Source organism: Montipora capricornis, chromosome 2, assembly GCF_036669925.1.
Source record: "Montipora capricornis isolate CH-2021 chromosome 2, ASM3666992v2, whole genome shotgun sequence".
NCBI lineage: Eukaryota > Metazoa > Cnidaria > Anthozoa > Scleractinia > Acroporidae > Montipora > Montipora capricornis.
In genome coordinates, this window is record NC_090884.1 from 6,601,744 (window position 1) to 6,614,892 (window position 13,149).

The 13,149-nt window shown below is 42.7% G+C and overlaps 1 protein-coding gene across 1 annotated transcript; it reads left to right on the top strand.

Moving 5' to 3' along the window:
- The first annotated feature begins 4,701 nt into the window (after positions 1–4,701).
- On the top strand, positions 4,702–10,572 carry LOC138032956 (uncharacterized). The gene has a single exon (XM_068880679.1). The coding sequence runs from the start codon at positions 4,702–4,704 to the stop codon at positions 10,570–10,572; it is 5,871 nt and encodes a 1,956-aa protein (XP_068736780.1).
- The last annotated feature ends 2,577 nt before the right edge of the window (positions 10,573–13,149 follow it).

Below are 13,149 nucleotides of genomic sequence, written 5' to 3' on the forward strand. Positions count from 1 at the left end.
GGTGAAAACGAAGAGTGAAACTGGGCATGCGCATAGTTAGTAGACTAACTATGAACTGGGAATGAGGCTCTCACGCAGGACGCGCAAGAATACGCGTCTTGAACAAAGCGAAAAAAAAAACGTACTATTTTTCAGTCTAGGCAATCGTGGACTCATTCAATGTTGATTCTGACTTACTTAACCTTGGTAAAACGTCTTTTTATTATTTCAGATGGAATACCAGACGAACTTTGAATGGATTTTATTGACAGAATTCTCGTGCACTTTGAAAATGAATTGAAACTTTTGCCGAACCCAACGGAACTCAGCCTTTTATCACAAAGAACGCCCAAACCTAAATTAAGTTGGAAACTGACCAAGGACTGCCTTTTTCACATTCGTCAGGATTTATGGCATCATTTTGTTGCGGAAATGGTTACAGTAAGAAACATTGGGAAGATGTTTGTTTAAGAATGAACAGAACAAGATACAGAACGAACTGATGCAATCAATGATGTCTTTTTCTTTTATAATAGCTTCTCAAGTTTACTGCTGAGATACTGTAGATACTAAACGAAGCACAGCTGCACTTTGTGGCACGTAGTATCCGCGACTCAACATTCGAGAGTTGGAGAACAATCACGCCTCCAAAGCCCATTTGTTTAGACAATCATAAAGCAATTGGAGTTTCATCGCATAAGAAAAATGTACAACTTGTACTTAGTAGTAGATAAAATATGAGCGGCAGATCTGTATAGGCGTTTACAATGGCGAGCCGATAGGAGAGCCATTGTAAACGTCCATACAGATCGGACGCGAATATTTTATCCTGCTTGTGAAATGAATGAATTAGAGATCAGTAGAGATCTCACGGTATCAAAAGTTAATGAAATACTAATTAGCTGAGCAGGAGTTTGTATCAAAAGTTAATTCGACTGTTTAATAATTCAGTTGATTTGTATTGGGGTTTACAGTTGTGTACATGTGATTTGAATACTGTGCTGGGATTGGTTTGCATCCTCACGAATTATTAATGATTTTTACAATATCTAATTAAAAAGTTTAATAATTCTGTAACTTTTGTAACTGGATTAAATGTTTCCATCTGTTCACGGCTAATATATGCTTCTTATTATTTTATTCTGAGTTTTCCGTTGACTTAATCGACGTCAGCAAAACAAGCAGTCATTTGTCTAAGCCTAGTTATCGTTCCTTGGTCAAACTTAGTTAATGTCGGTGGAGCATCGTACGGTGCAGCCGGTGGAGCATCGCACTGCTGTGCGGGAAGTCGTGGGATCAAACTGGCTCCGGACTCAGGGTCTTTAAATAACTGACAAGGAAGTTGTACCTTTGTAATGACATCTGCAAATGGTTAGACTCTCTGGTCTCTAGTCTTCTCGGATAAGAACGATTAACCTTTGGCCCTGTCTTATATATTTACCTATGGGACTATTTGCAAAGAGCAGGGCATAGCGTTCCAGGTGTTGTGGTTTGTCCTTTGTGGTGTATCATGGTTGGGAGTGTAAATGTTTGGAGATGTTAGCTACACCAAGCTACTCTAAAATCCGAGTGTAAAGAAAGATATGATGTGTTACATGATTATATCCATTCGAGGATGCGCAATTCAACTTTCGTTGAATTTATAACTTTTGCATGTTCGAATTCACTGAAGAGATTTCTGTCTCTAATAGACATAATCGGCTAACTCAATGTTGAACCCAATTCAAACCCTTTTTGGAACAAAACGTTTTGTTCCAGGTATTTCCACTCCATTTAAATGTGAATTCTATATTATAATGCAAATACAATACACAAAGAATCTTAACCCCGGGGGGCTTGAATTGGGTACAACACTCAGTTAGCCGATTTAATAGGTCTATTGTATGTGAATTAAGTTTAGAAATTGTTATATACCGGAGGTGCTAATTCCCGCCCTGAAATACGTTGTAACCGTCAGTGGCTTATCGGGAGCCCCCCACAGATCGAAAACTCGACGTTGTTTTTATGTTCAGTAAACGTTGCGTACCACTTGCTGTTTGTTCCCTTCAACGAGGTATTGAAATGCAATCAAACACTGAAAGTAGAAATATATGAAATGCTCGCTGATATTTGGTTGAACTGCGGAAATTGAAATACATGAGAGTTGAAGTTTAATTTGAGAAGCAAGTTATATGTAAAGTGGTACTATGATCAAAACATCAAATCTTGTTTTTCTTTGGATTTCAAAACTATGTTAACTAAACACTAAGTGACCCGAGGTTTTAAGCCTTAGTTTCAAAAAGACAGTTGTTTATTTTAACTGGAATCTTCCTATTTCATGGTCTGGCTTTACTAACTTTAAAATCTTGAGAGAGCTGGATCGAGGAGATGACGTCAAAGACTCGCTAGTTTAAGAATGCAATGCGTTTGTACGCGACTGATTTAATATGCAGCACGGGAGTTTCGGGCTTTCAGGTTTTTAAATTCGTGCTTTGCATACATAATAAACTGCGTTTACAGGCTGAAATTTTAAGCTATTGAGTGAATGACGTCACTTTTTCCTAGATCCAAACCTCTGAGGTCCAGTCGGTCAGTTTTGAACGTGAGTAATGGCGGACCTTGAAATCCAAAACTTACACTCAAAGTAAACAGCCTTGGGAAAAAAATCAAATCAAAGCTCAAATTTTTTCCAGACAGGTGTTAAGGAAACACACTTTCAAAATCGGAAGAGGAAAAGGAAGTGATTTTTTGATCATAGTACCACTTTTAAGAAGTCGCGAAGAAAGCCTGAAAAAAGACCCAAGACCGCGATTGCAATGCACGTGTATCTAGTTTCGTGCATTCTTCAACATAATTGCATTCTACCAGCTATCAAGCCAATTAGGCCGGAGCTGGTCATTTTGGGAGTTCGATTTATATACTGTAAGGCTCCATGCAAACGGACGCAACATTGTTGGGTGTTACCAAGTGAAAACCCTTAAATAACAATGACCACAACCAGGTTTTCTGAGCCCGCGAGACTGAGCACCCCCAGCAAACCATTGTTTTAACGAAAACCGCTGGTCAGCAACCTGGTTCTGGTCATTGCTGTCTAAGGTCTTCCGTGATATGTTGCGTCTGCTCACCCTTTTGTACTTTTTTGCGTGTTGTTGGGCGTTGTTGCGCGAAGTTTGACACTGGTCACACTTTTGAGTCAACAATAATTCTCAAAATTTGTTTTTTTCCGTGATCGCCAATGCAATGTCGGCGTCGTCGTTTCGTAAGCTCCCTTATATTTAAAGTGCCCTTGTGACCAAAAAATCAATTCATATTTTTATTTGGATTTCAAAACTATGTTAACAAAACACTAAGTGACCCACGGTTTAAGCCTTGATTTCAAAAAGACACCTCTTTATTTTAACTGTAATTTTCCTATTTAATGGTCCGCCATTACTAACATTATGTTCTTGAGAGAAGGAGAGGAGAAAATGACGTCAAAGGCTCACTAGTTTAAGAATGCAATACGTGTGTACGCCGCAGAATTAATATGCAGCACGGGGGTTTTGGGCTTTCAGACTTTTAAACTCACGCTTTGCATATACAGCTATTTCGAGAAAGTTTGTCAAGAATAAAGTGCACGCGACAATCCCGTATTTTTAGCTCGAGAAGGCAAGGACGGAGAGTAGACGTGCAACAGCAGCCAAAGATTCGACGCCGTCACTTTTCAACGAAACATTTTGCGAGCAGGAAGTCCTCACCAGCTGAACTGACAGCGGTGATCTTGCTTGGAACGTATATTGTTTGTACGGCGCCATTTCTCGTCGCTGTTACTTGTACCATATTCAGTCGAGAGAGCCCTGCCTTTGCCGCAGAAGTCATATTCACTATCTATCTCGTGTTTCGCCTAAAAGGTTTTCTATTTCCAATCATCTACATCACAAGAAACCGAATTACTTTTCATTCCGTTAAGAAGCTCGCCTGCTTCAAGTTTTGCGGTCCAATGTCGACAATAGCCTACTTTGTGGGCGACCTTCCAGGCAAAATCTTGCAAAGAAATTACAACCGACAAGAAAGGAGACCTCATTTCAACAGAGGGCAACATAATGTGCTACAGCTGAAAATTTTCTCAAGGACTGTTAGAGTATCAACAAATGATCTTACGGATCTTGCGAAAACGAAAGAAAATCCTCACGAAACTAACGAAACAGCGATATAAATGCAAAACCGCTATCTGAGAGCATGGCTCAACTTGCAAAGAAAAACATTTGCTGAGTTTAAAGCAATTCGCAGTGTTAGATCCAAACGCCTGCTCATTAGCGGGGTTGCATTCCTCTCTTAGGAATGCAGTTGTCAGTCTTTTTAATTAGGAACTTAGTGCTTAATTTATTCGTTCTCTTAGAGGTATTTAAGGCTTAATTTAGTCATTTCTAGGGTTTTCGATCAGTCATTTTCGCTTGTGAGTAGTTCTTGTAGTTTCGCTTTCGGCAGTTTGTTACTTTCTTCGCTTCAAGCAGTCAATATTCAGTTACCAGCTCCTAACAAATGTAAGTGTATCTTTTCGTCGAGTTTCTGTTTACGATTAGTTCATTTTACTAAGTAATTTTGTATTTGTTTGTTTTCTAGTCTTAACCGCTTTTCGCTTTCACCGCATGGGTTGAGTTCAGTTGAATGAAGAATAAAGCGTGTTTGAATTTTATCGCTGGAGTCTTGTAGTTGTAAGAAGATCACATCGTTAAGAATTTGTCCTGAGTTTGCCGAGATTTGATGGCGGCGAAAGAAGATGGTCCCGGTGGTGGTGATGTTGTCTTTGGTGCTGCTAGCGCGGCACTAGATCAAGTTATTTCACTCGAAGACCTTCGGCGGCTGAAGAATTCCAGATCTGGATATCTCTCGGTAGTTACAATTAAAAGGAATGAAATTCAAGTGTTGCTGTCCCGCGAAGGGAACGCCTCTCGCGTTAAAGAGAAAATGTCAGAGTTTGTCGCTGCATTCGCTGCTTTCCAGCAAGCTCATGTTGTATATATGTCGTACCTGTCTGACGAGTCGAGCATTTTGAGGTGCCATGAATCTTTCGAACGTGAGTCTGTTCGAAAGGATGACTTTATCCACGAAGTTCAAGGTTGGATTAAAAGAACTGAGGAAGTGGCGCGTTTAGACTCTCAGTTGCAACCAGAAGACTCTGCAAGTCAGATCGTGTCGAGAACCTCAGCCTCCAGACTTTCTAGTAGAAAATCTCATCGTTCTTCTCGCAGTGGTTCGCGTGGAAGTAATGTATCTTCATTGTCCGTGGCCAGAGCTAAAGAAGCTGCACGTGTAGCAGAGTTAAAAGCGGAAGAGGCGGTTCTTCAGAAGAGACAGCTACTAGAGAAACAGAAGTTTCACCTTCAACTGGAAGAAGAACGCTTAACTCTAGAAACGAAGTTGGCTAAATCCCAGGCCCGTGAACAAGCATTAACATCCATTGTAGAAGCTGTCGATCATCCGTGTCCTTTGGAACGTAAGGAGACCGCTCCTAAACCACGCTTGGTTGCTCCTGACCCCATAAATTTAGAATCGAAGCCACGTAAAGAAAACCCGCATTTTCCGGAAGAAAAGCATCGCTCTAACCCTAACCCAGAAGCAGCAGAGTGGCACCATCCCCCCTTGCCTATTAACAACGAAAGGGCTGTTTCAGAGTCCTCAGAAGTGCTTTCTTCGCCAAGCGAAAGGGCTTTTCACGAAATGTTAGGACTCCATCAGCAACAGAACGCTCTTCAACAGCAACAGAATAAAATTGTGGAGATGCTTGCAATACAACAGAAGAAAAGTTCTCTCCCTCAGCCTCGTGTCCCTATCTTCAACGGAGACCCTATGGAATATGAACCCTTTGTAAGAGCGTTTGAGAGTATAATCGAGTCCAAGACGTCAAGCAGTAGCGAAAGGCTCTATTACCTTGAACAGTTTACTAGTGGAGATGTGAGAGAGCTCGTGCGATCGTGCCATTATCTCCCACCTGAAAATGGTTATCAAGAAGCTCAACGACTGATCAGGAAGAAGTTTGGTGATAATTACCACGTTGTAGCTGCATATGAAACCAAGGCATTGAATTGGCCCGATGTGAAAGTAGAGGATGGCCAAGCCCTAAATCGATTTGCCATTTTCCTTATGAGGTGCAAGAATGCCATGGAGAGTAGTAGGTACCTAACCAAGCTTGAACAACCCGAAACCATTAAGAAGTTATCTCTGAAGTTGCCGTTCAGTTTAAGAGTAAGATGGCGGCGCTTGGTAGATGAAATCATGGAGGATCAAGGAAGGGCTATCCGGTTTAATGACCTCGCTGAGTTTGTCGACCATGAAGCTCGCGTAGCCACCAACCCTCTCTTCGGGAAGATTGTCGAAGACTCTAGGCCTAGACCTGATACACGTCGAGGTCTCTTGAATAAAGGATCCCACGAAAAAACGAAAGAAAGACGTAGTTTTGCTTCGCATGTTAACAATTGCCTGACCTCACCTACCACCAGGGAATTGCCAAGTTCAGACTTACCTCCAGTAGAAGAAGTCTCTTGCCTTTATTGCAACGATCATCACGCCCTAGAGAGCTGCAAATCTCTTAGGAGTCGCCCCTACGGGGAACGAATCGAGTTTATGAAGTCTAAGCGTCTTTGCTTCGGTTGTTTGTCCACTGAGCACATAGCAAGGAATTGTCCGAAGCGGAAAACGTGTGCAATTGTCAATTGCACAAGAAAACATCCAACAGTTCTCCACACGAATTCTGTTGCACGTTGCCCAGAAGCTAACAATGCCACAGCAAGTTCTTCGTCTCGCGAGGAGGTTCTGCGTGTTCAAAGTGCTATGGTCAATACAGGCGGAAGAATTAGTCCCTTTGTTGGGACAGACACCTCGAGGACAGCTATGGCCATTGTTCCAGTTAAAGTATGGCCTAAAGGAAATGGGACACCTGTAATCACTTACGCCTTCTTGGATAGCGGCAGTTCTTCCACGTTTTGTACTGAAGCCCTAATGAGACAGTTAGGAGTAAATGGCCAAAGAACTTTGATTTCTTTAACAACGTTGGACAGAAAGAACAGCCTCATTGACAGTTTCGTTCTGCAAGATCTGGCTATTTCCGACCTGGAGGAGAACGTGTTTGTCAAATTGCCTCCCTTGTACACAAGACCCGAGATTCCCGTATCAAAGGAGGATATCCCAAACCAGGTTGATGTTGACAAATGGCCACATTTGAGTGGAGTGTATTTGCCGGATGTAGAAGCAGAAGTCGGTCTCCTAATAGCCAGTGACGTCCCGCAGATCCTCGATCCTCTAGAAGTGAGGCATTGTCAAGATGGCGGCCCTTACGCGTCCCGTACAATTGTAGGTTGGGTTGTGAATGGTCCCATAGGGTGTCGTAGCCACCGCTCACGCATATCCAGTTTCTTTTCTAAGGCTGACAACGATCTCAACCAGATGCTGAAGGACTACTACAATGGTGATTTCCCCGAATCCAGTGCAGATGATAAACCTGAGATGTCCCAAGAGGAGCTGCGTTTCTTAAAGGTGCTAAATAGTACGGCAGTTCTGAAAGAAGGTCATTACGAAATGGCTTTGCCATTCAGAGATCGTGAAGTCGCGGTGCCAAACAATCGGGTACAAGCTGAGCAGCGAGCGCTATGGCTGAAGCGGAAGCTCCATGGTAACAAGAACCTGTATGCTGACTACAAGGTCTTTATGGCTGGGATTCTAGAGAAGGGCTACGCCCGTGAGGTTCCTGTGCGCACGCAAGCGTTAAACTGTGTAAAATGGTATATCCCGCACCACGGCATCTACCATCCTCGCAAGCCTGGTAAAATACGAGTCGTTTTCGACTGTTCTGCGAAGTTTCGAGGAAAGTCGCTCAATGATCTGTTGCTCAAGGGTCCAGACTTAACGAACACTTTGTTCGGTGTATTGATGAGGTTTCGCCAAGAAAGGATAGCAATCATGGCGGATATAGAAGCGATGTTTTACCAGGTTAGAGTAGCCGAAGAAGACCGAACCTTTCTCCGTTTCCTGTGGTGGCCTGAGGGTAAGCTGGACGAAAATCTCGAAGAGTATCAGATGGTTGTGCATTTGTTTGGAGCAGCTTCATCTCCAGCATGTTCTAACTTTGCCCTGCGAAAGACGGCAGAGGACAACAGCGACCACTTTCCAAGGGAAGTTGTAAGCTCGGTTTACAAGAACTTTTATGTAGACGATTGCCTGAAATCTTTACCATCAACTGGAGACGCTTTACAACATGCAAGTGATTTGAAATGTTTGCTGTCAAGAGGTGGATTTCATCTGACCAAATGGGTTAGTAATAGTCGCAGAGTCCTTGATGCCATCCCTGAAGCCGAGCGCGCCAAAGAAGTAAAGAACTTGGACCTTAGTAAAGAAAATCTACCATTCGAAAGAGCCCTTGGAGTTCGATGGTGCATAGAAACGGATACTTTTGGGTTCAAGATAGACCTGAAACATAGCCCACCCACACGAAGAGGTATCCTTTCGGTTGTGAGTTCAGTTTATGATCCTCTTGGTCTCGCTGCACCGTTCGTGTTGCCAGCCAAACGCTTGCTTCAAGATTTATGCCGGGAGAAGCTAGGATGGGATGATGCGATCCCCTCAAAGTACGAGGTTTCTTGGGAACGATGGTTGGCAGATTTACCCAAATTGTCTAAATTCTCTGTCGAACGCTGCCTGAAGCCAGATGGTTTTGGTGTCATTACGTCCAGTCAGCTACATCATTTTGCTGATGCATCTGAAATCGGTTATGGGTCAGTTAGTTATCTTCGTCTTGTCAATGCCCACAATGAAGTCCATTGCTCTTTTCTCTGCGCGAAGTCACGTGTCGCTCCGTTGAAGATGATAACGATCCCTCGTCTGGAATTGTCTGCGGCGGTAACAGCTGTTAAGCAAGACAGATTATTGAAGAGAGAGTTGGAGATCTCAGTCAATGCAAGGTCGGTCTTCTGGACGGACAGTACCGCAGTTCTGCGCTACGTCAAGAATGAAACAAACCGGTACCACACCTTTGTTGCCAATAGAGTGGCAATTATTCGTGACGGGTCCCAGCCTAATCAGTGGTTTCATGTCAATGGCGATAATAACCCTGCTGATGACGCCTCGCGTGGTTTGACGGCAGATATTTTCCTTCGTCAAAGTCGTTGGTTAACGGGGCCGGCATTCCTTTGGAAGCATGACAGCATGTGGCCAGCGCAAGATAAACTATTTGGCGAGATTGCAACTAATGATCCTGAAGTGAAAAGAGAAGTTCGAGCCGGCGTGTCTTCTCTGAGCACCCCTAAAAGTCCATTATTGCAGTACGCTAGCAGATGTTCCTCATGGTCTCTCCTGGTGAAAGTCATTGCCTGGCTTTTCCGTTACAGAAATAATCTCCTCAAGGCGAGTAAAGGAGACAAACCACGAAATGGCAGTCTTATGCTTATCACCCTTGAAGAAATCCAACGGGCAGAGGGAGAAATTCTAAAGCACGTCCAACGGCAATCCTTCCCGGAGGAAACGGCAAATCCTAAGAAGCAGGTTAAGAAGAGTAGTCGCCTTTACAAGCTCGACCCAATCTTTGTGAATGGTCTGTTGCGCGTGGGTGGTAGACTTCGCAACTCTACGTTGTCTTCAGAGTCAAAGAATCAGATTATTCTCCCGAAAGATGATCGCGTGAGCAGATTAATTATCGATCATTATCACAAGGCGTGTGGCCATTCTGGAAGAGAGCATGTTTTGTCCCTCATCCGCGAAAGATTTTGGATAACTCAGGGAAGTTCAGCCGTAAAGAGTGTTCTCGCAAAGTGCGTCATATGCCGACGTTCACAAGCATCTCTTTGTCAACAGAAAATGGCTGACTTGCCAGAAGATCGCGTTCGACCTGATAGACCACCGTTCACGTCAGTTGGCTTAGATTTCTTTGGTCCGTTCCAAGTCCGTCGTGGTCGTAGTCTCGTTAAGAGATACGGTGCAATTTTCACCTGCTTAGCTATCCGCGCTGTGCATATAGAAGTTGCTTTCAGCCTCGACACAGACTCCTTTCTGTTGGCTCTTCGAAGATTTATTGCGAGAAGAGGTCAAGTAAAGGAAATCTATTCAGACAATGGCACCAATTTCACAAGTGGTGAGCGAGAGCTCCGCGATGCTATTTCAGAGTGGAACCAAGAGAAAATCCACAATTCTCTTTTGCAGAAAAATATCAAGTGGACCTTCAGCCCCCCTTACGGTTCCCATTTTGGAGGTATCTGGGAAAGATGCATACGAACCATCAGGAAGATTCTTCGGTCCTTACTTAGGGAACAAATAACCGATGATGAAAGTCTACCCACGCTAATGTGCGAGGTCGAGAGCATCCTTAACAGTCGACCCATTTCGGCCGTATCCAGCGACCCCTGCGACTTGGAGGCCTTGACTCCTAATCATTTGCTTTTACTAAAATCTGAGGCCCCCTTGCCTCCTGGTCTATTCCAGCACAAAGATCTACTTTCAAGACGCCGTTGGAGGCAAGTGCAGTATCTCGCGGATGTGTTTTGGAGAAGATGGTGCAAGGAATTTCTTCCCCTTTTTACAGATTCGTCAAAAATGGGTTCGTCCAAGGAGAAATCTGGCAGTTGGAGACATCGTCTTAGTCGCAACTGAAAGTTCACACCGTAATTCGTGGCCTTTAGGGAAAATCGTTGAGGTGTTCCCTGACAAGAGAGGATTTGTTCGCCGTGCGAAAGTGAGCATGAAATCAGGTGTTTTTGAAAGACCTATTGATAAACTCTGCCTTCTGGTTGAAGGAGAAGAATGAAGTGATCCAAGATGCCAATTTTGAACGTTGTTTGACTTTAAGACTCGATTTCCAGATTGAAAAACGTTGTTTTAAATTTCTAGTTCAATATTTTCCGCCGGCGATAAGTTTCTTAGTGTGCACTTAGTATAATGCAAAACTGTACTTAACGCTCCTATGGACTGGCACGCGTAGTTTCTGTTTAGATCTGTTTCATGTAAGTGACTCGACTTAAGCTGTCTCACACTTAGGGGCCGGTGTTAGATCCAAACGCCTGCTCATTAGCGGGGTTGCATTCCTCTCTTAGGAATGCAGTTGTCAGTCTTTTTAATTAGGAACTTAGTGCTTAATTTATTCGTTCTCTTAGAGGTATTTAAGGCTTAATTTAGTCATTTCTAGGGTTTTCGATCAGTCATTTTCGCTTGTGAGTAGTTCTTGTAGTTTCGCTTTCGGCAGTTTGTTACTTTCTTCGCTTCAAGCAGTCAATATTCAGTTACCAGCTCCTAACAAATGTAAGTGTATCTTTTCGTCGAGTTTCTGTTTACGATTAGTTCATTTTACTAAGTAATTTTTGTATTTGTTTGTTTTCTAGTCTTAACCGCTTTTCGCTTTCACCGCATGGGTTGAGTTCAGTTGAATGAAGAATAAAGCGTGTTTGAATTTTATCGCTGGAGTCTTGTAGTTGTAAGAAGATCACACGCAGTGAATTCAAAGCTAATTTACTAGCACTTTAAGTTCACTGTACTTCAGTGTTTTTTTTTGTATGTTACAATATCTTGGCCAATATCCAGTTACAAATTCGGTAGTCTGAAGTCCACAATCCACATTCCGTGACACAACAATAGGGTTCAGTGCGATCGTGGATATTTGTTTACATTTAAAACTGTTGTTAACGGCATTGATTCCAAACAAAACCAGAAAACAGATATTTTGGAAGTCTGTGCGATGATATTTAAAAATATTTATATTTAATACTTTTTCTTAACAATACTGGGAGAATTATTGAGTGAAACGAAAACACAAAAACTCGTTTCTGGTCACGTCTTTTCGACATGAATCTGTCACGTGGTTTAGTGGTCATCGCGATTGCCTCTGATGGAAGTGATACGGAGTTCGAATCCCACTTGAACTGCCTTCTTCGCGTTCTTCGCGAGTGAGAGAAATCTTACGCATGCGCAGCCAGAGCGCGACCCGAAAAGAAAATTATAATCATAAAAAAGTCTAAAGAACTAAATTTGTGAAAATCTGGAATTTGTTGAAATTGTCTGAGAGCTTATTACTAACAAATTTCCAAGTTAAATTTTGCTGAGATCATCGCAGTTATGAACGCTACTTAAGCAGTAACGAAAGGCGAACCTGAATTTCCTTTTGGTCACTACACGAAAGTAGCGTTCATAACTGCAAAGATCTCAAAACTTCCCGCAGTCCAAATGTCTTTAATACATGGTTCCTTAAAAAATGTCCCTTGCCAAAAACAAGCTTTTTAGTGCACACAATCACGAGGTGCGCGATCGCCAATTGCGCATATGACGTGTCAAAACCGAGATGCGCATGCACGTATGACGTAATTCAAGATGGCACTGGAAAAACAGAAGAACGAAAAACGAAAATTTACTAAAGCTCATCCTTTGAACAGGATACCAAAGATTAGAAATTGCGTTCGACGTTAGGAGAACGCAACGAGATATATTACGTAATAATGAACTTCATTTAGTTCCAAGTGTCTAGTCTTCCAGCCATGGGGCACTGTAAATTGAAATCAACTCAAGTTAACGCAAATCAAATCAAATGTTGGTTTTTGACAAGATGGGAAAACCGGACTACCCGAAGAAAACCTCTCAGGGTAGAATAGTGAACCAACAACAAACTCAACCCACTCATGACGCCGAGTCTGGGAATCGAATCCGGGCCACATTGGTAGCAAGCGAGTGCTCTCACTACTGCGCAGTCCCTGTTTCTTTATGAACTGCTTATCAAACATCATATCAAAGTACCTGGCAGCAGAACTTATTCTTGGTTTTCACATGACGTCACGGTCGCCATGTTGAAGCCCCTAAAAAAAGAAACGGCGGCCATGTTGGAGCCCCGACCAAATCTCTATTATTATGCAAAAGTTTTCTTTTGTTTTCGTTGAAAAACATGGGTGTTGATCACGTGAGTGAAAACCAACAATAAGCCCGGTGGTTTCTTGGGGTCTCCTCGCCACAATTATTGTAACATACATCCCTTTTTTAGATTAATGACTTTATCATCACTATTGATTGTCCTTGGAACACTATTAATTTTGTGCCAAATAAACATTCATTCAATAACAAAAATTCAAGGGTTCAGCAGGTCTTACAACACCGACAAGAGGGAAAGGCGGCACAGGGCGAGACTGGAAACCAAAATCGAGAAATTATGTTTCAGGGTTTGCAGTTTAGCAAGTGATCGGTGGATTGGAA

Bases quoted from the DNA above. Each gene is read 5' to 3' on its own strand.
- LOC138032956 (XM_068880679.1), top strand. From the start codon at position 4,702: ATGGCGGCGAAAGAAGATGGTCCCGGTGGTGGTGATGTTGTCTTTGGT.